The sequence below is a fragment of the Canis aureus genome, chromosome 13 (assembly GCF_053574225.1).
Source record: "Canis aureus isolate CA01 chromosome 13, VMU_Caureus_v.1.0, whole genome shotgun sequence".
Lineage (NCBI taxonomy): Eukaryota > Metazoa > Chordata > Mammalia > Carnivora > Canidae > Canis > Canis aureus.
The window spans coordinates 7362877-7388145 of record NC_135623.1 but is presented as its reverse complement, the minus strand read 5'-3'; the positions used below and the strand labels follow the sequence as shown (position 1 = coordinate 7388145).

At 38.0% G+C, this 25269-nt stretch overlaps 1 protein-coding gene across 2 annotated transcripts in view; it reads left to right on the top strand.

Moving 5' to 3' along the window:
* Window positions 1–25269, top strand: part of CCDC30 (coiled-coil domain containing 30) — a 124996-nt gene that overhangs the window by 58160 nt on the left and 41567 nt on the right. Inside the window, exons 2-8 of one of the 2 annotated variants that reach the window (XM_077844462.1) lie at window positions 19–168; window positions 1046–1102; window positions 1667–1792; window positions 3124–3261; window positions 5219–5373; window positions 18129–18369; window positions 23395–23574. In XM_077844462.1, coding sequence (XP_077700588.1) covers window positions 1676–1792; window positions 3124–3261; window positions 5219–5373; window positions 18129–18369; window positions 23395–23574 — 831 coding nt within the window. In that variant the 5' untranslated portion in view covers window positions 19–168; window positions 1046–1102; window positions 1667–1675. The remainder of the gene's footprint in view (window positions 1–18; window positions 169–1045; window positions 1103–1666; window positions 1793–3123; window positions 3262–5218; window positions 5374–18128; window positions 18370–23394; window positions 23575–25269) is intronic. The other variant, XM_077844461.1, reaches the window with a different exon arrangement.

Genomic DNA, 25269 nt, shown 5'->3' with positions numbered 1-25269 from the left:
TCCTATATCCTTGTTCAGCGCTCCTAGGAAGCCGACTTCATTCTTAACCAGGTCTTTTTTCTATACTCCTGGACAGAAGAATTTGTAGAAGTTACACTGGGGTTCATCATCCATTTTTCCAGTTGCCTGTCCTCTCTTCCTATTTTATTGATATTAAACACAAGAACGGTAAGTCTATTGATAATCAACTTTACCAAACTAATAAATTAATTTTTGAAAAAACCTGTAGGTTAAATTAATATGTATCTGGAAGTAAATTATGAATCTGCAAGTATAAGCAAAGCCCCAAAATACTTTTCTCCAAAATTTAATTAGGTGAAACTCTGATATATCAACCCTTTCTTTTCTTCAGCTTAAATAAATGAATGTTTTTGTCTCTGAAATAAACGAAAAACTTAACTGAAGTTTCTGTTGAAACCTAATTCTGAATAAAAGTAATATCAGTATTAGTGTCTTCTATTTCTAAATTACATCTAAATACTCAAAAGCTTCCTTTGCATATAGTATTGTTACTGGGCCAATCAACAATAAAAGGGTACTTTTCAAAAGTGAAAAAAAATACATTAGCAGCTTAAGTTAGGACAATGAGGATCCTGTAGTATATTTTTCTAATACTTGGTCCCTTTGATTTAGCTGCCAAACAGCAGTGAGGGCTTAAATACTTAATAAAGCAACTCTCCAAAGGACCTAAGACCAGACAAGGGGTGAAACTTGTTGATAGGGAAATTTTTCAAGGTGTAGCTTCAGGGAAGGACACTTAAGAACTATAGCTTATGTTTTCGGTGTTTTTTAGAGTAACACATGAATGAATTTAAACTGATGATTTATTTGGATTAAGATTTCCCTCTTAGAGCCTGAGTTATCAGTAATATAGGAAAACAGAAGAGAAACCAGTACGAAAGGTCAAGAGACAGTGCAAGTACAAGATATGAATGAGGCAAGAAATAAAAAGGTTGTTTTCAGTGACAGTTGCTAATACAGGTGAGGCGGACTCCATTACTAAATCACTAAATTGCATTTTGGCCTCCATTTAATTTCCTCATAGGTTTTTGTAACAGGAGAAAATATACTTAGGCAAGTCCAAATAGAGAAGATATTAAAAGTAAGTACTTGTAAGTTAGATTTGATTTGAATCCCAGCGCTGACTATGTGATCTTGGGAAAAATGTCTAATATATCTGAGCCTCACCCCTGTTCTCTGTAAAAAAAAAAAAAAAAAAAAAAAAGTAGTAGTTCCAATTTCACAGGAGTCATGGGAAAACAAAATGAGGTAATGCAAGTAAAGCATGTACCATAATGTCTCACACATGGTAAGCACTAACTAGTAGCTGCTCTCATTATTTTAATTATTATTATCAATCTGAAAAGATTTTACCAACACTTTATATTTGGTAGGTGCTTAATAAAATTCTTTCAAAATCTCACTTAATACCTACTCTGATGATTATAATGTATGTAAAACAATTATTAGCTCCATTTGACAACTGAGAAAACAGGTTGAGAGAGAAAAATGTCTCTTACAAGCTATGGGACCATGAATTCCTTTTCCCAGCTTTATATCTCCCCTAAATGACTTTATAATTGAATTAGGCAGGAAATTATTATTATCAATATTTATAAGAAACATTATTGTACATAGAATTAATGATGTAAAATGCTTTTTACAGATTTTGAAAATGAGCCAAGAAAAAATTGAAATATTTGAAAGTGAGTTGTCAGAAGAGAGAGAAGGGAAAAAGCAATTGACATCTGATCTTAATACTGTGCAGATGGCTTTGAAAGTTAAAAGCGAGGTATTTTATCACTCAGGATGTTATTTCCCTCTTTTTGCATTCCTACTTTAGGGATTTCGTGTTACCATTCATTTTGATTCTAAAATAAATCGTAGCTGTAGAATATGCGTTTCTGTTAGTAATAATGAGGTGAGTATCATTTCCACAAGCTGAGTTCCAGCAGCCTTTAAGTAGCAGGTGTTTGGTTTTTATGGTGGTCATGGAGTCATGGACTGGTCTTTCCTTTTAACTGCTTGTCCTACCATCTTGGAAAGGTCTATCAGGAGACAACCAGCCTATATTTGGAAGAGACACCTGGAAGTGAGTTCATGGAAGTCTAGATCACCAATTTGAAGGATGGTGACACTTAACCGGTTTGCAGGGGGTGGGGGTGGGCGGGGGGTGACAGGCAGTGCAATGCCCCAAATCCCACCTTGATGACCTACAGGGATTTTCAATGCAATGAGGTAGGAAACTGATGCCACTTGCCCTCTTCCTGTGGTTTTGGGTGGCCACTCTCTATTTTCCCTCTATTTTCCCAACGCCTTCCTCATCAACACTCTCTTCCTCTTCTGATCTCAAGGCTTTGGGAAAATAGCAAGTAACTCCTCTCCTAAAACAAATTTTATATCACCTGTTCCCTTTATGGGACACCACAGATTCTCAGGCCCCAATCATCCACCAACTGAACTATATATTCCATGTCATCAATGTAAAAATTGGATAAGAATCTACATATAACTGAAGTGTTTTCTCTCACGGATCTAAAAAAAAAAATCAGAGGACTAGAGGAAAGCTTAGTTGATTATGTCACTGAATATATACAACATTAAGTAAGGCAGCATAATTTGTAGCTAAGAACAGAGTTTGAAGTTGGTCAGACAATTGAATGTCAGCTTTACCACTTCCTAGCTATGCGAACTTAGGCAGGCCACTTATACTCTCTGAGCCTGTTTTAGTAACCCTAGCACATGGGATTGTCGCAAAATTAAAAGTACAGTTGTTCTATAAAAGGTAATTTTTTAAAAAGATTCATTTAAAAATAGGCAATATAACTAATGCAGGAGTTGCTGAAGAATTTACCTTTCTACAAGCCTTGCTAAAAGTAGGAATGACTCTACAAACCAGTCCTTCAACCTGTGAATGATAGAAATTAAGAGTGCTCAGTTTAATTAATTGATTTAAGTAAACTTTAACTACTAAGAAAGTAGTTCTGCCAGAAAAATAAGTTGGAATATTTAAAACGAAAAAAATTTTCAGAGTCATTTTAAAGATTCCTTTTTAGAAGTATTATATCTCTTATGGAGAAAAGTCTTGTTTTATTTTACTAAATATCTTTATTTCTTAATCAGGAATTACAAAAATCAAAGTCAGAACTTATATGCCTTTATAATGAAATTCAAAGTCTTCCAGGGACAACAAAAGACAGAGACCATTTTTTAACAGCATATGACCTGCTACAAAGAGAGAATTCTGAATTAGAAACAAAGGTGAGACTGAATTATTTAAATGTTCAGTGTTTGACTTTATCTTTTATTAAGATAAGAAAAAAGGAAATCAATTCTCAGGGAAATATTACTTGGAAATTAGGGTTTCTTTTATTATTATAGAATATATTTCCATATAGTTTTGGTTATAAGCCAACCTGTGTCTCAGAATAGACTTCAACCAGTATGTCGCTCTTAGGATTAATCAGTGAATTTTTTACTTTAAATCAGTTTCCCAACAGCTTAATTTTTGGAGCACGTATTATAATGTAAAAGGTTTACCTAAAAATAGAACTACCAAATGACCCAGCAATTCCACTATCTAGGTATATACCCAAAAGAATTGAAAGCAGGATCTTGAAGAGATACTTTACACACCCATTTTCATAACAGCATTATTCACAATAGCTAAGATGTGGAAGTAATCCAAGTTGCTTATTGACGGATAAATAGATAAGCAAATTGTGGTATGTACACAATGGGAACTCATTCACTCTTACAAAAGGAGGGAAATTGTACAATATGCTACAACATGGATAAATCTTGAAGACATTATGCTGAGTGAAATAAGCCAATCACAAAAACACAAATACTATATGATTCCAATCATGTGAGGTTCTTAGAGTAGTCAAAATCATAAAGACAAAAAGTATAATGGTGGTTGCAGGGGCTGGGGGAGGAGAAAGGGGGAGTTATTGTTTAATAGGTAGAGTTTGTTTTACAAGATGAAAAGAGTTCTGGGAATGGATGATGGTGATGGTTGCACAACAATGTGAATGTATTTAGAACCACTCAACAACATACTGAAGTGTGTAAGGTTAAGATGGTGATTTTATGTTATGTGTATTTTACTACCATCCCCCAAATTTAAAACAAACAAAAGTTTACTTAAGTGTCTTCAACTTTAAACCTTCAAATCAAAGCTTTTTTTTTCCAGCTACACTGAAAATTAGGCTTATACTTAGAATTAGGAAAATGTTTAAATGTTCTGACCCCAATGTGTTCCCCAAGTATAAAAATGGCTGCCAAAAAAAAATGGCTGCCAGACCAGGGTTAGAAGGAAGGGTTGCCTGTAGGGTGATTTCTGGAGTCCCACTTATTATTAACAACTCCTACATGAAAATTCTCTTCCTCAGTTACTCTCTTGGTCTTGATTAAAATGGTAGGAAGGAGTGAAGGCTTGACCACACAATTAAAACATATTTTCATACCACATGTGAAATGGAAGATTCAGTTTAGGCCTCATTTATCCTATATGAATTTGTTGTCTTGAAAGTAGGGTGCAAGTTGCTGAGGGATTGGGACATGGATCTAATAGTATGTGACCTAGAGAAGGAAAGATGCAGAACATGGTTTAGTCTACCTGGAAAGGTGGATACATGGGGCATAGCCTATAGATGAGCTTTGTGAGACCTTGTCATCAAAGTGAGTTATCATCACACTGTACAATTAAAGGATCCTGTCTTATGAAATATCTCTGGACAGTGTAACACAGAAGATGAACTGAGGCAACAAGGATATAATATAAAAATGAGAGATCCAGATCACTATCCTGGTAATCTGGCTCTCCCTTTCTCTCTCTCTTAAAAAACTTTTTATTTTGAAATAATTTCAGACTCCTAGAAAAGTTGCAAAAATAATACAAAGAATTTTCATGTACCTTCACCCCTCCAATGTTAACATGGTACCACAGGTGCTTTGTCATCCTAGCGCTGTCTCCCTTTTTCCAAGAATACCCTTCTTTAACACCATGGATTTACATATCCTTATGCCTAAGGTAAAAATGGATTTGCATAACAACTGCAAAATGTTAAGTTAAATTAGAAGAAGACTTCAAATAGGATATCAATTTATATTATATGTCAATAATCATTTAAGCATTCAATGGACTCAATGTACTTTCTCATAATTCTATATTAAAACATACAAAATAGAGTATTTTCTCACTTAACTTTTACAGGTCATGAAGCTTTCACAAGAATTTGAACAAGTTAATCATTTTACTTTAGCTGCTAATTTAATTGCAAGTGAAAGTATCTGTAAAGATCCTGTGTCTAAACTACCAATTTTGGAATTAGAGACTCAAAGCCCAAAGGAGGAGAGAGAGGAACTCTGGTAAATTGAGAAAGTCCCATATCACATTAATTATTTGGGGGGTATACTTTATTTGACTTGATCATTGTAAGAATTTGACATTCATTTCCAAATGATGTGAGCAGAAAAATTAATTACAAGTGAGCATTCCCCCAAGGAGTTTGTCTTTTGATATATTATTACATTTTTAAACCTTTTCTTGCTTTTAAAAATAAATTTATGCTTTTGGTGGGAAATTTGGAAGGCATGGAAAAATAAAAGGAATGATTATAACCCATAGTTTCACCAGGGAAATACGTTAATGTCCTAACTTAGACTATACTCTGCTAAGAGATTTTTTTGCTGTTTTTATTTAACACTGTATCCGATAATTCTTTTGATTACCTTTCTGTCTTTTCTTTTCTTTTTTTTCTTTTCTTTCTCCTTCCTTCCTCCCTTCCTTCCTTCCTTCCTTCCTTCCTTCCTTCCTTCCTTCCTTCCTTCCATCTTTCTCATTAATCTTGTCCTCTAACTCTTATATTTCTACTTTTTCACCAAAAATATCTTTCACTGAAGCTTTTGAGACTTTGGGCAAATGCATTACTCTGCTTCGGTGCAAAAACTAATAGATGCAATCAAACTTTTTCTGGGCAAAAGCCTAGAACTAGGTCATCTACTGTTATAGATGGCAATTTTGACATATACTATATACTAAAGGATACATCATCAGTAAACTAGGAAAATATGGTCTAGGTATAGCCAAATTTATATCTTTGTAATGTTTTAACATAGAAGGAGGGGTTTTGTTTTTTGGGGTTTTTTTGCTAGTTTTGGACCACTGAATTTCATGCCTTCCTGAAAGTTGCTTTTAACTTTAGAGTGTACTCTGAGTCCAAGATTCACAATCATGAAACCTAATTGCAGAAGGGGAAAAAGCATATTGGAGGCATGGTGGGGGACAGGCATGATAGTGGTCACAAGAACAAAAAAGCCAAGAAGCTTGGTCACAGCATTTAAGTTTGCTATAGGAAAAAAAAGGAAGTCTAGTTCTTGAGCACTGTAATGGTGTATTACCAGGTTTTTGAGGGAGATTGTTCCAGTACCTCTATAAGAGGTAAATCGATGAAGACCAATTAATTCAGATATGAGCCATAGATGAAGAGATAGTGGCCTAGATTGAGTAGGTGGGAGTTGAAGTGGCTAATCTGAACACTCTTCAGAGAAGATATAGACATTATCAAAGCTGACAAAAATCCACCTAGCTGAAATGGGATACTTGCCACAGGGAGCAAGGCTGTGGCCTTAATTCATTTGGAGGTGGGGAACCTTGCCATGATAAATGTACTGGACTTCTGGGGCAGCCCAGAAGTCCAGTAGCTCAGCGGTTTAGTGCTGCCTTCAGTCCAGGGCGTGATCCTGGAGACCCGGGATTGAGTCCCACATCGGGCTCCCTGCATGGAGCCTGCTTCTCCCTCTGCCTGTGTTTCAGTCTCTCTCTTTCTGTGTCTCTCATGAGTGAATAAATAAAATCTTAAAAAAAAAAAAAGATACTGGACTTCTTTATCAAGAGCCCCTTGCTACCACCTGTTTCCATTACTTGGTCCAAATTACTTCCTATCACTGGGATTGTGAGAAGCTACATATCTGCCCTATCTCCTCTTCTCAGATTGTTTTCTCATTTATCTCCTGTGCCCCCCTTCACAGTCCCCATTTATCTCAGCTCCAGTACACCATCACATTAGACAATAAAATTCCATATCTACCATGTGCCAGGTACTGTAGGGAGAAACTGAGTATACAAAATAAGACATAGCTCTTACCCTCATGCTCCATATAGCCTGCAGAGGGGAGATAGAAAATTAAAGCAGTACTAGAAACTATGGGAGCACAAAAGAAGTGACCTGGCTCATTCTTAAAGGAAGTAACAGACTGAGTCCTGAAGCATAGGTAACCCAGGACCAAGCAAATGGTGAGGGAATAATTTTTAGGGGGATTATGACATGTGTGAGAGAAGGCCTGATTTGTCTGAGTAACTCAGTAACCTCGGCACTGCTACAGCACAGAGCATGGAGAGAGGAAATGGGGAAGGAGACGATAAGAGTGAGGAAGTAGGCAGGGACCTAATTATGAAGGAAAGTGAGTAATTGCATGGGGAAGTTTGGACAGTAGGAAACGACTGCAGGGTTTGTTAACATGGAAGAGACCAAAGCAGATTTGGCCTGTTCACTCTGCCTGCTATGTGGAAAAGAGATGTTAGCACAGGAATGAAGTTTGGAGGCTATTGCTATAATCTGGGTGAGAGAAGATAGTGATGTGAGGATAGAGAAAAGTGGATGGAATTGAGAAGAGGTAAAATCAACAGGACTTAGGGACTAATGAGTATAGGAAGTGAGGAAGAAAGTATGGTCATCAGGGACGTGGGTGTGGGTGGTTAAGGAAGACCTCCAAGTTTCTGGTTTGATGGTGTCATCTGTTAACACAGTTTTGAGGGAGGAGGGAAAAGAGTACAGCTTTTGATACATTAACTTTGAAGTGTCTTTGCAACAGCCATGCCAAGAGTGAAGCCTGGACTGGAGGTAAATTTGAAAATCATCAATAAGTAGACAGTAACAGAAGTCCTGTGATGGATAAGATAGTCCCGTAAGTTGCTTGATGAAGGTACCCAAAGGCAGAAATGTAAGGAAAGCCTCCCCATAAGAGACAAAAAAGAATTACCCCAAAGGTAACTGAGACAAAACAGTCAGAGAAGTAGAACAAAGTCAGGAGAATGTGCCAGAAGTCAGGTTAGAGAGTATTTCAAGAAGAAAGAAATAGCAAATAATGTCATGGACTGCCAAGAAAATAAAGAACAAAAGGTAACTACTGTATTTAGGATTAAGAATGTGGTTGAAGACTTTAGTAAGAGTTGTTCCAACGAAGGGCAAAAAACAAATGGCTTCCTAGATCACATCTCATGGGATGATAAACGGGAGTGAACTGGGAGTGAGTGGAATTTGAGGAAGTGAAAATGGCGAGTGTGGATGCTTTCCAAAGAGTTTAGTTGTGAAGGAGAGAAGGGAATATGGAGCTGAGGTAAAAGGAAATGTATGTTCAAATGCTGAGAAAGACAAATGGGCAGGTTTAGGATTCTGACTACCAGAGGGAGCCTAGCCTTAGGAGATGGGCTACCTGGCCTGGTGTAGGGGAAGGAAGAAAGGGAGAATGGAAAGAGATCCAAGTGGGTTTTTAACTGGAGAGGAAATCAAAGGACTTGTTTGATAGTTTGTGTCCTCTGTGAAATGGGAAGGAAAGTCATATGCTGAAAGAGAGAGAGTAATGGAAATGTCAGAGTGAAAGAAGTTTGAAATAACTGTGGTAATTGGAAAGGAAAGCTTACTAGGGAGGTCAGGCAGTGTTGAGGGCCCGGTTAAGGCTAGATACCATGACTGTATATGGCATTTGTCTTTGAGAATATGTGATGTGTGGGACAACATTTAGTATAGGCAGAAGAAGACGATTGGATTCCTCCAGGGCTAAGGTTTTGCCACATGAGTGCACTGGAAGGACAATGCGGGGGGAAAGTCGAACATTTCATTTAGGCAGTGATTAAAATCATGAACACTAAGCTTGGGGCATCTGGGTGGCTCAGTTGGTTAAGCATCCAGCTCTTGATCTCAGCTCCGATCTTGATCTCAGGGTCATGAGATTAAGCTCTGCACCCACCCTCCAGGCTGAGTGTGGAGACTACTTAAATAATAATAATAATAATAATAATAATAATAATATAATAATCAACACTAAGCTCTACATTGGCTAAAGAAGCAAGTAAAGGGAGCTGATAGAAAAAGAGATAAGGAATTGAAGGTATTTACGTAAAAATTACGTAAAAAGGAAAAGCTGAAATCTGGATATCTAATTTTAGTTATTTTGGAAGTAAAGTGTTTGCTTATGATACAACCCACAGTGTGATTATGCAAGTAGTTGGCAAAGAGGGAGAGATGAGGAGGTAATTGTAGATAAGGAGACTGAGGAAGTGAGATGCCAAGGCATTGGTAGGTGATCTGTATGGTCCTTGGAATCTTCCAGGATGATGGCAGGATTTGGGGTGAAGAGGATGCCAGAAAGCCAGGAGCTAAAATCTTCCACTGAAAAAAAGTAGAAGGTGTTACAGCACACCTAACATGGTTCCATGCACATAGAAGGTGCTCCATGAGCCAAATTGATTGATTCTTGTAGTACATGTCTTCTACTAGATTTTAGCTCCTTTAAGGTAATGGACTGTGTCTTGTTTTTCTCTTGTTTATAATGCTTTCCTTAAAGAGTAACAAATCTTTAGAACAGGAGGGACCTGCAGATCTTCTAGTGGTTTTCACACTGCAGCCTTCCAAGACTTTAGGAACTCTAAGCGGGGGCTCAGAAACTACCTTTGGAGATGAGGAAAGACTGGTGAGTGGGACTAGGAGCCCTCCACTCACATTTCAGCCAGAGAAGACTCACCTTTCCTGTTTTATATGTGGTCTTCTGTATAAAATTTTACTTCAAGAAAGGGGCCACAGCTAAAATATTTGAAAACCACAGCTATGTAGCTAAGCCTTCTCCTTTCACAGAACAGGTCTCTGAGACCAGAAGAACTGAAATGCCTATTTTGGTCACAGTCACATACTTAGCAAGTGGTCAGCAGGACTGAAGGAGGTTCCGAGTCTCTTAACTCTGAATTAGATTACCACTTTACCTACTTTGGAGAGTCATAAATATCCTAGGGGCAAGAAGGTGCTGGCACACTTGGGTTGTAAATAGTTGCTATGAAAGTGAGCTTTATGGTATTAAAAATGGCTCAGGACTCAGTCTTTGTATATATATAACATGGGAGAGGGACGGGGTAAGAATGAAGTTCCATCTGCTTTGTTCTGGACTATCTTCAGTGTCTAGAACAATGCCTGACACATAGTAGGTACTTTAAAATATTGGAATGAATGGAGTTCTCCTCCTACTCCCCCTGTGTACTTACATTACAACCCAAAGTTGGATTTCCGATGGTAACCCTAAGCTGATCTCAGCCTGGATTTGCTTTGTTAGGATGCTTGGGCCAGAGCAGCTGGTAGCTTCCTTTGACTTTAAAGCCTTAATGAACTGTCCTTCTAACACACTCTCGTTCACCATCTCCTTGCATTCTTACTACCTTTATCAAGAATTATTTGTTAAATGTTCAAGTTGATTTTTGTTTCCACTTCAACTTGACAGTGAATTTATATCCATTTCATAAACTACTGACACATTTTCCATCTTCCTCTGCACGATTTCTTCTCCAGTCCAATCCATTCGGTGAATAGCCCCTCCATTCACAGTTGATCAAACCAAAACCTAAGAAGTCACTGTTGCTTCCTCCCCACATCAACAAATCCTGTCAGTTCCACCATGAAAATATAGAATATTTCATCTGTTTGTTTCTATTATATCTCCACTGCTACCACCCTACTCTATGACACTGGTATCACTCACTTGGACTATCACAATATCGTCTTCTTCTTCTTTTTTTAATCACAATATCTTCTTAACTGACCTGCCTGCATTTATACCTCTTTACCAACCCATTCTCCATAGAGCAGCCAAAGTGGTCTTTTAATGATGCAAGTTGAATGAGATTACTCCTCTGTTAAAAACCTCTCAATGGTTTCCCACTGCACTCAAAATAAAGTCTAAACCCTTACCATGACCTATAAGGCCTTCCGTGACTTGGCCTTTGTCCATCTCTCCAATTTCCTCACTGTACCACTCTCTGCCTTGTTTATCATGCAGCCTTTCAGAGCCTCTAGCCCTTAAAGCACTTTCCTACTTCAGTAATTTTGCACTGAAAAGCTGTTCCTGCCCAGAATGCTCGTCTGCCAGATTTTCGTGTGGCTAACTCCTTTGCACCTTCTCAGAGTAGTAATCAGTAAGCATCATGTTAGGGAAAAATCCTAGCTCCTGCTCTGCCATGTAGACTTATCATAATCTAAGTATCAGGTTTACTTGTTTGTTGTGTGTCCTTGTATTCCTCCTCTGGGCGCATGCTCTATGAGAGCACAGTCCTGGCTGTCTCAGTCACCACTAACTTTTTAGCACATAGAACAGTGTTTGGTGGGGCACCTGCGTGACTCAGTCAGTTGGGTATCTGAATCTTGATTTCAGCTCAGGGCATGATCTTGGGGTCCTAAGATTGAGCCCCACATGGGGCTCCGTGCTCAGTGGGGAGTCTATTTGAGATTCTCTCCCTCTGTCCCTCCACCTGGCTCACAGGCTCGCTCTCCCTTTCTTTATCTCTCTCTCTCCCAAATAAATAAATAAATCTTGACGAGAAGAAAAAAAAAAAAGAACAGTGCTTGACCTATAATTGATATTCAATAAATATTTGATGAATGAGTGAACTAATCTTTTCCTTCCTCTCTGGAAGCAGAGTTCTAGTACTACCCATCCCTATTCTGTTCTACTAGGCTTGGATTCATTTTGATCATATCTTATACTTGTATGTTTTCAAAATGCCTTCACATTTTACTTCATAAGATCCAACAAATCCCATTTTATAAATGACGACACTAAGACTCTGAGAGATTGTGCCTTGCCGAAGGTTACCTAAGTAGTAGGTAGAATATCCAGGACTAGAACTCACAGCTTCTACTGTGTTATAGTCTTTCTTAAATCTCTGTATGTGTTCAAGACTATGTATCTAAGCTACTAGAAAAGGAACAGGGTAGGGATTATTCTTAGGCACCTACCTGTTGAAGCCTAGTGACAACTGCAAACTTATAAAATGAAATAAATAACAGAAGGGGTGAGTTTCAGTCAGTAACAGATCCTTTCAAATAAAGATTAAGAACCAGAGGGATGGGAGGGGGATGAAGGAAATAGCTGATGGGGGTGAAGGAGTGCACTCATTATGATGAGCACCAGGTGTTGTATGGAAGTGTTAAATTACTATATTGTACACTTGAAACTAACATTATACTGTATGTTAACTAACTGGAATTAAAGTAAAAACTTTAAAAAAACACACAAAAGAAAAGTTACTGGAGGAAAAAAAAAAAAAGGACTGTGTTAAAGGAGAAATTTGAGAGTCACCGTGAGTTTTCCCAGCCCTAAAGTACAGGTGTGCACAATGCAGGACATGTTCTCAGCAATATGTCTTTTCTGGCTGGTGGTTTACTTTTGCTTACACAACTTTTACATTATTATTATCATTATCATTATTACTACTAACTACTACTACATGAAAGAAAATAAAGTAATACCTAGTAGTATGTACTACTTTTTAAAATCTGTTCAGTTTGCCTTTTGTTTCTGCATCACACATTTTATATCTTTTGAAAGGACAAAGACTTCCTTTTGGAGGGCATTTATTTAATGGATAATTGTCCTCATGTATCAAGAACACTTTAAATTCCCATATTCCGAGATATTGCTAATTCTTCTTAATTAATGAATTCATGTGAATGCTGTTCATTTATCCAGACCATTAATGAAGATGTAAAATGGCATCAGCCCCAGGATTTTACCCTAGAGAGCACTTACTCATCATTCCCTCCAAGTCAAAGAAGACTTACTGACTGCCTTGCTCTAAATATGGCTTTACAAGCACATCTCATAGGCCCACCTGAGAGGAAGACCATTTATTTTTATTTTTATTTTTTTATTTATTTATGATAGGCACACAGTGAGAGAGAGAGAGGCAGAGACACAGGCAGAGGGAGAAGCAGGCTCCATGCACCGGGAGCCCGACGTGGGACTCGATCCCGGGTCTCCAAGATCGCGCCCTGGGCCAAAGGCAGGCGCCAAACCGCTGCGCCACCCAGGGATCCCAAGGAAGACCATTTAAACTTTATCCTTAAACTATGGAAGCATAATGAAGGCTACTTCCCTTTGCCATGTCAGCATGGCCCCCATGCAATTATAGAAGGAAATTACATTTAGGTCTGGCTAAGTTTACTCTTTATAAAGTCATTTACCCTTCTAAATGTAACAAATCAATCACCTTCATAGATATTACACCTAAATGACCAATTCATATTTGCCCTTTCTTTAAAGAAAGATTTTTAGTTTTAGGTACTTGTAGACTCATATGCATACAGTTGTAAGAAATAACAGAGAGGTCCCATGTACCCTTTATCAGTTTCCCCCATTGGTAGCATCTTGTAAAATTATAGTATAATATGATAACCTTGGTATTGACTTTGATACAGTCAAGGTACAGAACATTTCTATCACCACAGGGATCCCTTGTATTGCTCTCTATAAGAGAGCCCCCTCCCAACATTTCTCCTACTTCGCCTACTTCTTAACTCTAGGCCCTCATCTAATTCTAACCAGCCTATTCTCCATTTCTCTAAGTTTTTCATTTCAAGAATGTTATATTAATATAACCATACAATGTATAGCCTTTTGGGGCTGGCCTTTTTTCACTCAATTCTCTGGAGATTCACCTAATTTCTGTATCAATAATTGGATCTTTGGGGCATCTGGGTGGCTCAGTGGTTGAGCGTCTGCCTTCGTCTCAGGTCGTGATCCCAGGGTCCAGGGATCAAGTCTTGAATCAGGCTCCCTCCCCACCGTCCAAGCCTACTTCTCCCTCTGCCTATGTCTCTTCCTTCTCTCTGTGTCTCTCATGAATAAATAAATATAATCTTTAAAAAATAATTGGACCCTTTGACTTATGTAGTATTCCACAGTATGGCTGTTCCACAGTTTAACTGTTCATCCATTGAAAGACATCCAGTTTATTTCTAGTTTGGGCTGTTTTGAATAAAGCTGCTATAAATATTCAAGTTTTTATATGAACGTAATTGTTCATTTCTCTGGGATAAATCCCCAGGAGTGCAGTTTCTGGGTCACGTAGTAACCATATGCTTAGGGGTTTTTGCTGTTTTTTAAGACACTGCTATGCTGTTTTCCCCCAGTTACTATAACATTCCCACTAGCAATATAGGAGTGATCCAGTTTCTCTGCATCTTCACTAGCATTTGGTTTTGTCACTTGTAAATTTTAGCCATTCTCACGGATGTATAGTAGTATCTCATTATAGTTTTAATCTGCATTTTCCTGAAGTCTAATAATATTGAGTATGTTTTTATGTGCTTATTTGTAGCAGTCTATCCTCTTTAGTGAAGTCTCCTTTTGTGTCTTTGCCTATTTTCTAATGGGTTTATTTTTTCACTGTTTTGAGAGTTCTTTATGAATTCTAATATTAGTCCTTCATCAGCTATGTGATTTGCAAATATTTTTCCCAGTCTGTAGCTTGTTATTTACCCTCTTTTCGGGATTTTCTCAGTGTGAAGTTTTTCATTTTGATGACGCATCAGTCTTTCAGTTTATAAATCATACTTTTGGTGTTAAGTCTCGGAACTCTGCTTAGCTTTAAATCTTGAAGACTGTCTCCTGTGTTTTGTTTGGTTTTGTTTTTTACAACTTAAGTTCATTTTGCATTTGAGTTTTTATTTTAATTATTGTACTTTTCAGTTCCAAAATTTCCATTTGGCTCTTCCCTTATATCTTCTATTTCCCTGCCAAGACGTTCTAATTCTTTTCTGAGACTTTGCATTTTTTCATGTGTTTCAACTGTGTTCATAAGTGCTCATCAAAGCGTTTTTATAATGGCTGATTAAAAATCTTTGTCAGATAATTCTGACTTGTTGGTTTTATCATCTATTTTTATCTCTTCTCATTTTCCGGGAGTTTGGTATGATAAGTAATTTTAGATTAAAATCTGAATATTTTGGGTTTTATGAGACTCTAGGTCTTACTTAAGCCTTCAGTTTAACTGGCTTATTCTGATACCACTCTGGCAGGGGGAGTAGGAGGGTGCTGTTTCATTACTACCCCAGGTGGGGTACAAGTCAAGGTTCCCCATTCAACCTCCATGGACACCTAAGGAAAGAAGGGCTCCTCATTACTGCTGGTGAGGGTGGGAGGCCTCTGCTTATCCTGCTCTGGCTGTGAGGGGGAAGAGTGCCTGGTTACTGTTATCCACTGGGTCTCTATGATACCACATGTAAGTGGGTAAGTGTGGTCCTGTTAGTGAAAGTCCTTACTCTCCACTAGACCTCCTCTGACACCACCCCAATGGAAAGGAAGAAAGGTGTCTCCTCACTGCCAGGTGGGGGTGAAAGTCCAGACTCCTCATGTCAGCCTGGCAGAGATAAAAGTCCTTGCTCCCTGTTGGCTTGTCACACCACCCTAATGGGGTAGGTGGGATGCTTCATTATAGCCTGGCAGAGGAGGAAGTATAGACTCCTAACCTGACCTTGGCTGACACGGGTGAGGGTGGGACCAGTTTTTTCTGTGGTGTTTGGCTGGAGTAAAGCAGTTATTGCCTGAAAGTTTTCTTACTTGTTTTGCTGTCCATTTCTTGGTCCTCTGTTCTTATTGGTGTTGTCTGGGTTGCCAGCTTCTTCAGATGCAAGTCTAGGATACCTGAGGTGAAAAGAAAACCCAGGAAGCTCACAGTCATGCCACTCCTCGGGTCCTGAGTACCCTAATTGGGTCTGCCTTCTCTCTACCTTTCAGAGTCTTCTTATGTTTGTTTTATCTATAATGCCGGGCTTTTAGTTGTACTTGGTGGAAGAAACAGGAAAGTAAGTTTACTCCATCTTCCCAGAAGAAGTCGGCTTTTCTATTCTAAAAATTATGAGATATATGTTTACATTTTCCCAGTCTTCAATTAAATCTGGCTTCCACTGGGAGTAGGAAAAGGAACAGAGTTTATGAAGGATGGGGAAAAAAAATCATTGTATTTTATCAGAAATTTATTTTTAAAGCATTTTAGTCTTTCATATTGCTTTGGATAATTTGAGTATATTATCTTTAAAAACCTGCTGAGTTGGGGTGCCTGAGTGGCTCAGTCAGGTAGGCATCTGACTCAAGTCATGATCTCAGGGTCATGGGATCAAGCCCCACATTGGTCTCTGTGCTAGGTGTGGAGCCTACTTAAGATTCTCTCTCTCTCTCTCTCTCTCTCTCTCTCCCTCCCTCTGTCCCTCTCCTCCCTTTCTTCTTGCACTCTCTCTCTCTCTAAAAACAAAAATAAAAACAAAAACACAACCTGCTGAGTTCAAAAAGAATTTTAATTCTTTTTTTTTGTATAATGCCAATGGAATTTTAAAAGGGAAAAAAAAACCTCCCTAGACATAATTTTTCCCCTGTCCTTTCCAGTTTTTTCTATATATACATTTCCCAAGGCAGCATGTATGTTTATACACATTATATACATATATATAGTTTATTGTTCTACCATTTTATTTTAATCAGTATTTTTCATGTTGATGAACAGTCTTTATACCACTTTCAAGTTGATTTATCTTTAATTCTTTTAGCCATTTCTGTGTCTCCATTTAATCACTATTTTAAATAGCATGCTTATGAGCATTATTATACATTCAGCTCTTTTCTTCTTATGAATTATTCTATTGCAGTAAATTCATTGGTATTCAATTATTCAGTCAAAGGGTCTGAACATTTTTATGGCTCTTGATCTGTATTGCCAAATTGCCTTCTTGAAGAATTTGAGCACCAACTATAATTTGTGAAGCATGCTATGCTAGGCTCCAAGGTAGCTGAAACAAATTTAAAATGAAGGGAATAAAAATAAACTCAGCATGTTTGTCTTCACTCTACTTGTCATCCACACTGTCTGACCATTGAAGGTACATTCCCTCCCCTTGGCTTCTTCAGCTCACAGTCTCTTGGTTTTCCTCTTCCCTCTCTGGCTTCTCAGCCTCCTCTCCAGGCTCTCATTCCTCTGCTTGTTCCTTGCAAGTCTTTAGGCATCTATCTAGAATGGTGGTCCTCCTCTCACTTTCTCCCTTTTCCTTGGCTTGTGTTATCTGATCCTGAGGCTTCTGCTCACAATCTTCTGTATCTCTGTGTTCACCAAAGGCATCTCTCCAATCTAAATCCACATTCCTTCTTCTTGGTCTACCATCCGTTTGATTACTTGCCCCAGTCAGAAATATCTAGGTGTCATCCATTATTCATTTTCCTCCTCTGCTGCCACATCCAATTCATGACAAACTTTATCAATATTGTCTTCTGAATATTTCTAGAATCCACTGCTTGTTTCCATCCCCACCATCCTGTTCGAGTCAATCACTGTTTATCACATAGATCACTAATAATCTCTGGTTTCCCACCAATGGCATCTAAATGATCTTTCTAAGGACATTCTCTCTTTTGCTGCTAGGCTTTTACCTATTTTATTTATTAAGTCGTCTCGGAACACTTATTTTTCTCTTTTCCCACCTATACCAGCACCTTCCCCCAACATATATATATGCAAGTATGCACATGTCTGTACCTTTATGTTTGCCTGGTTTGTCCCTACATCAGGCCTCAGATTACTTAGTACTGGTGTAATCTACTCACTTATTATCCTTATTTCTCACTAAATTGTAAACCCTTTAGGGCAGGGATTATGTCCTGTTGTAGCCCCAATGCCTGCAAAAGTGCCTGATGCTTATTGAGTGATTTAAAAAAATCTTTATAAGCTGTGTCTGCCCAGTGCCATACTTAATATTGAAAAAGTGAAAAGCTCACTTAAGCTGGCTGATTTGGAAAAATAAAAGTAAACTGGTTGATTTGGTATAGATGAAAATCTCTGATGGGTCATCTCCCTGAGTGTGAGTAAAAAAAATATGACTCATTTGTTTTTAAAGTTTATAAGAGTAAGATAACTGTTCTGCTAAAGATTTCAAGTTGAAAAATTTGCTTGCAGTACTGGTTGATATTTTTTTTCTCCATATTCTGCTACTATAACAAGCATTTTGACAGTTTTCTATTGTTATATTTGTACCAAGTCCTGAACAAGGAGAAAGTAAGCAGAAGGAAATTGCAGAGGAGTCAGTAAAAGAGGGCACTTTGCCAAGAGAGAGGCAGAAGGAGGACTCACAACAGAACCAAGATATGAAGGGTGAAGGACAGCAGTTGACCTTGAAGCATGAGGAAGTCATGAGGCTTAGTGAAGAGCTGAATCCTATAAATCAGAGCCTCCGGCAGTCTCAGAGCTCGGGGGATAGTTCAAATGACAGTAATGCCCAGGTAGGTGCTGTAAACACTTGCTCTGACTAGGTCCATTTCCTCCGGCCAGCTTTGAATGTGAGCACCTTCTTTATATCAACATTAATCTATGTTATTAAGCAAGATCATCACCATGGCCTGAATGGTCATAAAATGGCAATCAGGATCAGAACTAAGCCCATCAGCTGATCCACTTTGTTATAAAGGGTTCTTAAGGCTTCATTTAGGCTCAGCAGAAAGAAATACTGATTGGTTGCCAATGTGTGCCCCCCGGGGAGGCAAGATAGGGAGGGGCAGGATCTGGGCCATATTTTCTATTCATAGTGCCTGGCTTAGATGTACAAAATAGTTTGGGTGGGGAAAAGACCATAGATTTGGAATTGTTTTAAATTTGGCTTTTGCTATTTACACAAGATCTGCCCGCTGGAGAAATCAAGGGAGTTCCTGCCAACCACACCTCAGCTTTTATACCTCAATTTTTCAGGTTCACTCCTGTACAAATTAAGACTTCCCAGGATGCCTGGGTGGCTCAGTGCATCTGCCTTTGGCTCAGGGTGTGATCCCAGAGTCCTGGGATCAAGTCCGTATCAGGCTCCTTGCATGGAGCCTGCTTCTCCTGTCTCTGTATCTCTCTCTGCCTCTCTCTGTGTCTCTCATGAGTAAATAAATAAATAAATAAATAAATAAATAAATAAATTCCCCCATATGTACCTATCTAGGAATTATTCTGAGATCCACAGAGGGAGGCCTTTGTGCACATATGTAAAGCAACTTGAAATGACTGATAATATGCATTTAAAAATGGCTTCAAGTATATATTTAGGGGAAAAAAGGCAGAGTAATAGCAAAGGAAGTCAAAAATATATTTGAGAAGAGATTCAAATATAGAGTCTGAAAACTGAGGCAAGTCACAATAAAGAAGGAAAATAGATACCTAAAAGGAGATTCAGATACATTTGGAAGAGAAGGGAGCCATTACATCCATTCAGAAGACCAAAGGGGAACATAACACCAAATGTTCAAAAAGAGGTTAATTTTAAATCCCCCAAGAAGTTCGTTCCCTTCGTTGGGCAGGGAACAACAGCGTAGGAGGCTTGGGAAGAGGCTGAGCACTGTGGTCACAAAGATTATAAAATCTTTGTTTATAAGCTTAAAATGATTAATGCACTTACAAAACAATGAGTTGGAGAGTATGAGAAGTAGCACCCCAGTTCATTTGTTAATTTTATTTAATGCGTCCTTTCTCATTATTTGAAGAATCATCTCCCTATACCCAGGAGAGAGGTAAAAAACTATTAAATATATATAAATTATGTGGGACATCTGGGAGAAGAGCCACTTTGTGAAAGGGCAGATGGTTCTCTACACCACATAGCCTCAAGGGTTTCACTGAATTCTTGCAGAGTTCACTAATTTTGTTCCATAATAATGACTTTGAATTATTGAGAGAAGGGTAAGTTGCTCTTACTCGTTTATCTGACCATTATTAATTGAGTATTTATAACATGCCAGGCCCTGGTGTCAGGGCACATATGGCAAGAGACAAGATAGATGTGGGCCTCATGAGAAAAAAGAACATATTTATATTTTGAACTTTACATTTCCCAAAACAGTATCGCACACACTATTTCATTTGCATCTTTAAGTAAGCAGAGAAGAAAAGATGTTTTAGATAGATTTTTTTTTTTTCCTTCAGGGTGCTGTGTAATGATAATTTCAGAACCTTTTTTCTGTGCAGAAGGTCCTTTGACCTACTGGTGGCTATAAATTGCTCTACTTGGGTATGTGTAAATTTTTGGTCTTCACTGCTGTTGTTGGTTTAGTGTCTAGTGCCTAGCTGCTTATCCATGTGTGCTGCATCTTCTTAATCTTATAACATACACATTTAAGCAACTGTAGCTTGAGACCAGATACCAAACTTTAAACATTGCTTATAGATAGTAAATACATAGAAAAAGAATTGTGAAAGCCTTTTTTATGAGTAAGTAGGTGAGCTCTATTGTTCATACATATTTGTGATATCATTTGTGGCTGCTGATCGCATTTGGTGGCATAATTTCTGCTGTTCAACAGTGTTCCAGGTAAGGTTGTGATAGCTGAATTCGAGATTATTACCTCCCCAATGTTTGTGAAACAAACTGGAATCACCAATAATTAATTTTATAGGTTTAAAAATCTAGCTTCATGTTTTTCTGTAACATTTTTAAATATTTGCTTTGTTCCAGGACTGTACTAAATACCTTGTGTATATTAAGCAACACAACGAGGCAGGATATTATTGTTGCCACTTTACAGATAAGGAAAACTGAGGCCTTAGGTTAAACCATTTTCCCAGAATGACACATCGTGGTGGAACCTGAGTTGATCTACTCTAGAGTTTGACCTCTTAGCTGCTGTGTCATTTGCTTCCCTCTGCTGAAAAATTCAAAGAAAGCATACACTTCTCATGTAAAGCTAATTTCCTGAGGACTGGCAAGCTGTCTCCTGGAGGCCCTCCCGGGGTGTCTGTTGTTAGGCTTGCAGGCTCTGAAACTTGATGCATTAGTCCCCTTAGAATAGATCTGTGTCTTGGGGATAAACTCACATTAAACCAAACTTTTGAAACTATTGGGTAAAATCAGAATATCAGTTATTATTTTGTAGTAATTATAAACAGCACTTGAACATGTTAAAATGAACAATACATTTACCTATAGAGAGCTGAGAAAGACAAATCAAAATCTGAAGGATGTTTGATGAGTAGAGAGTCAGAACCATTGGACTTCATTTAATGACTGACATATTTACAGGTTGGATAGCCTGTTCCATCCACATTCACTGGATGAGAATTTTTTTTTTAATTTTATTTATTCATGAAAGAGAGAGAGAGAGAGAGGCAGAGACACAGGCAGAGGGAGAAGCAGGCTCCGTGCAGGAAGCCTGACATGGGACTTGATCCCAGGTCTCCAGGATCATGCCCTGGGGTGAAGGCAGCGCTAAACCGCTGAGCCACCCGGGCTGCCCTGGATGAGAATATTTAAGGCTCATAGGCTTTAATTATTTCCACAAAAGGAATGATTCTGTCATTGGGACCAGTATATGGATTTGGTTCATGTTAAATTTTTATTTTATGAAGATAATATTTGAAAATATTAAAAGCTAGGTTTTAAGCATATAAAATTAAGATAATGCTGGTTCCAATTTGTTTAATTTTAATTCTTAAGGAATTATGAATTGAAGAGCCATTACATACACATCATCTGGTCTTAAGCCTTTAATTTGCAGATGAGTCAGCTGAGACTCAGAGAGGATGATTAGCTTAATAAGTCTGTTGATGGATCAGGAAAGGACACTTAATATTCTTTACTTTGCATTACTACATGGTTCCTACTAGCCTGAGTGAGTCCAAACACTTCTGTAATAATTTTCTGCCAAGAAGCATTTTATATGGTAGGGAAAAAATACACTTTATGTTGGTCACTTGACTGGTTGACCGGTAGTTTCTTTACTAGTTGCCTATCATGAAAAATAGTTTGCATTTCTACTCTGGCAAAGTGACTTGACTAGAAAATGTAGGCAAGAAGAACTATTGTTCTGGTTTTTCTCATCTTCAAAACAGGCTAAAAACTTTGTACTTTGGTATAAAAGGGGTTGCTTCTCTGTATATTTCTGTTTGGGCATGTTAAGTGGCCATACGGGCTGCTGATTACTAACTGATTATTAAAAGCTGCCATCAAATAAATAAATAAATAAATAAATAAATAAATAAATACTGCCATCTGATAGTTAGATAAGAAGCTAGACTGGTTATCAAGGGTTTCCAGGCTTCAGGAGAATTCTTGTTTTCAGATGGAAGCAGAAGGCCCTTAAAATTAAGCTTGGTAGCATCCACAGTAATGGGTAATGTTACTGAGTGCTTATTGTGCACTAGGCATCATGCTAAGTGCTTGCATGCCTTTTCTTCCTTTTCTTACCCTTTACTCCATCCAGCAGTTATCATTATTATCCCCATTTTAACATGAGGAAAATGAAAAGCAGGAAGACTAAGTAACTTCTTTAAGATAGATTCAGGACTGAAACTAATTCCAGAGTTAGGGTTCTTAATAATTTTCCATTAAAGAATTTTTTCTAGGGAACTTAGACACTTGCAGCTCTAGGACAGGCAAATTGGATTCAGACTGCCTTTATGACTAAACCAAGATAGGAATTAAAAGGCTTTACAGGACTTGGGGAATTCTGTGTTGCAATTCTGTTGTAAGCAAGAGAGAACTAGACTAATGACTTTCTGGGCTTTCCAGAAAGTCACAGGCAGGAAGTACACTGGACCCAGACTCAGGAAACTCTAAATATATGTCATCTATTGAATGGGATAAGGTTGGATTCTTTGTCTACATAGCACCCCCACGTGAGCCTACCGGTTAGAAAACCCAGTGACTCCTCCTTTGGTCAAGGTGGTTTTATTGCCCTGGAGACCTGACAGGAGGGTGTGTGGTTGTTAAATAGTAACTGAAGAAGAATTTTCTGAAAAAAAAAAAAAAAAAAAAAAAAAAGAATTTTCTGGTAGTAACAGGAAAGCAATGAGTAAGACTGGGAATTTAAGATCTCCTGCTAAATGTTCTCTCTCTCTCTCTCTCTCTCTCTCTCTCTCTCTCTCTTTCTTTCTCTCTTTTGCCAACAGATACCCCCCCCAAAAAACACACACACACATACAGTGTATACTTTCCTTCTTCACATACTGGCTCTTTGAACTCATTTAAAGCATGTTTTACCCTAAAATGATCATGCTTCTGTTTCCCTTCATCGGTATGAAAAGTGAGAAAGTTAGTTGTCTATACTTAACTGGTTTGCTCAAATGATTTCTTTGATATTTTCACTCCAAAATAGTAGGAATTAAGTTATATGAACATGTACCAACTAGCCATAAATATAAAAAAGAGTAATTTGCTGTCGGTAAGCCAACTCCAAGAATATTCACGTTCTGGCATTGCTGCTTCTGACAGCTAGAACCCATGTTTTACCAATATTCTTTCAAATTGCCCATGTTCCTCTTTTAAAATGTTTGTTTAGCCTCCATCATCTGAAGAAAAATTGAAATACCAGCAGCAAGAGGATGTACAAAAGCTTCGCCAGAATTTGCACCGGCTCCAGGTTTTGTGCTGCTCAGCCGAAAAAGAGCTCCAATATGAGCGGGGAAAGAACTTGGACTTGAAGCAGCACAATAGCTTACTTCAAGAAGAAAACATTAAGGTAATTCTGGTGGGCATAGCCTTGACTGGGGGGGGGTTGTTTGGGGGGAGGTCTCAGTTGCTAATTGGCCAAGGGGACAAATGAGTTTGAATTCCCCAGCTGCATAATTCGTGATAGGACCCACAGATGTGTGGACAATGTGAGCTCTCTGATAACTCACTCCGACTTTGCCCTACCAAGTAGGTACACAGTTCAGTTGTTTCTCTGCTGTTGAACTTGTGTGTGTACTGTCAACCTGTAAATGTGGAAAACTTTTTTAAGTTACACAGTCTTTTGAAATCATTAGCTAAAACTTGTAACAATAAATTTGAAGGACCTGACCCCAAATGCTGGAGGTCCTGCTCTAGTTCTACCTATAAACTTATTTATCCCTAAGAGCTCTATTATTATTGGTTGAATCATATATCAACTGCACCGAGGTACAATTAATTCATAGGAGGGCAAAATTGTTCTTCCTGACATGAGACTATCAAAAGTTAGGAGGACAGCCCCCAAACATGCTTGTTTTAAAATTATCTATATAGAACTGCCATCCAGAAAGTCATCTAAATTTTATGAATCACATAAATATTCAGACTGAACCATTATGTAAAATAGTGCTTCCTTTTAATTGAAGTTTGATTCTGTAAATGTATATTAGGAGCCTAGTTTCTGTAAGTCCCTATCTAAAGTTCTGGAATTCAACATTCAACAAGTATGTGCTGAGTATTAAGTCATAGCCTAGGCAGGAAATCTTGTTAATGCTGAGGGTTTAACTGTAGGTAAAACTGATACAGTTCTTACCCCCCGTCTGTAGAAGTCCATGGTCAAATCCTGCCTGCCTCTTGTTTTTTTTGTAAATAAAGCTTTATTGGCCCACTTTATTGGCCCCCTTTATTGGCCATTAGCAGATTTGAGTAGTTCTAACAGAGACCATGTGGCCTACAAAGGCTAAAATATTTACTCTCTGGACTATTACAGGAAAATTCATCACACCTAGTGTAGTGGGAACAAGGTACCTTCTTCAAAAAGTGACCTAAGAATGGATTAAGAAGGGTCCCTACATTTTAGGAACTCAAAATCTAGTAGGGAAGATACAGAAGAAAATAAATAGTCATTTATGTCAAACTTTAAGGGAAGCCCTTCTAAAGAGTCCTACTATTCCAGGATTATTTGAAGAAACCTCTTCCTTATCCTTACCCTTCATGATTTTTTGAATTTGAATATATTTTCTCAAGCCTTTGTAGTTTTAAGTTAAATCTGAAATTTCCTTATAAGAGGGGCTTTCACTTTTCTTTTCAGACACATTTCTGAGATCATTTCAGCTGTCTAACTCTGAGCGTATTCAAGCAATACTGTATCTTTCTTAAGGTGTAATAACCAGAGCAACACACATTATGATACCTTATCTGTGGTTGGCACCCCAGAAATATTTGTTAAATTAATGAATGAGTCCTTTAGGGATGGGTAAATGATAGATTGGTAAAAGTTCTGTTCTAAATCGCCTTAATGGTGGGGTAAAATATTGGCCATTTCAATAATGAGATATCAGTGTTTTGGCTGGTTCCTTAGACAAAGCACCTAAATGGAGTCATTACAATAGCCAACTACCTTTTTATTTTTTTAATTTACTTTATCTCTTATAAACCTCCCTACGGCTGTCAAGGGTCAGCATTTTATAGATGAGAAACTGTCCAAGGTTGCAAAGCTAATGCA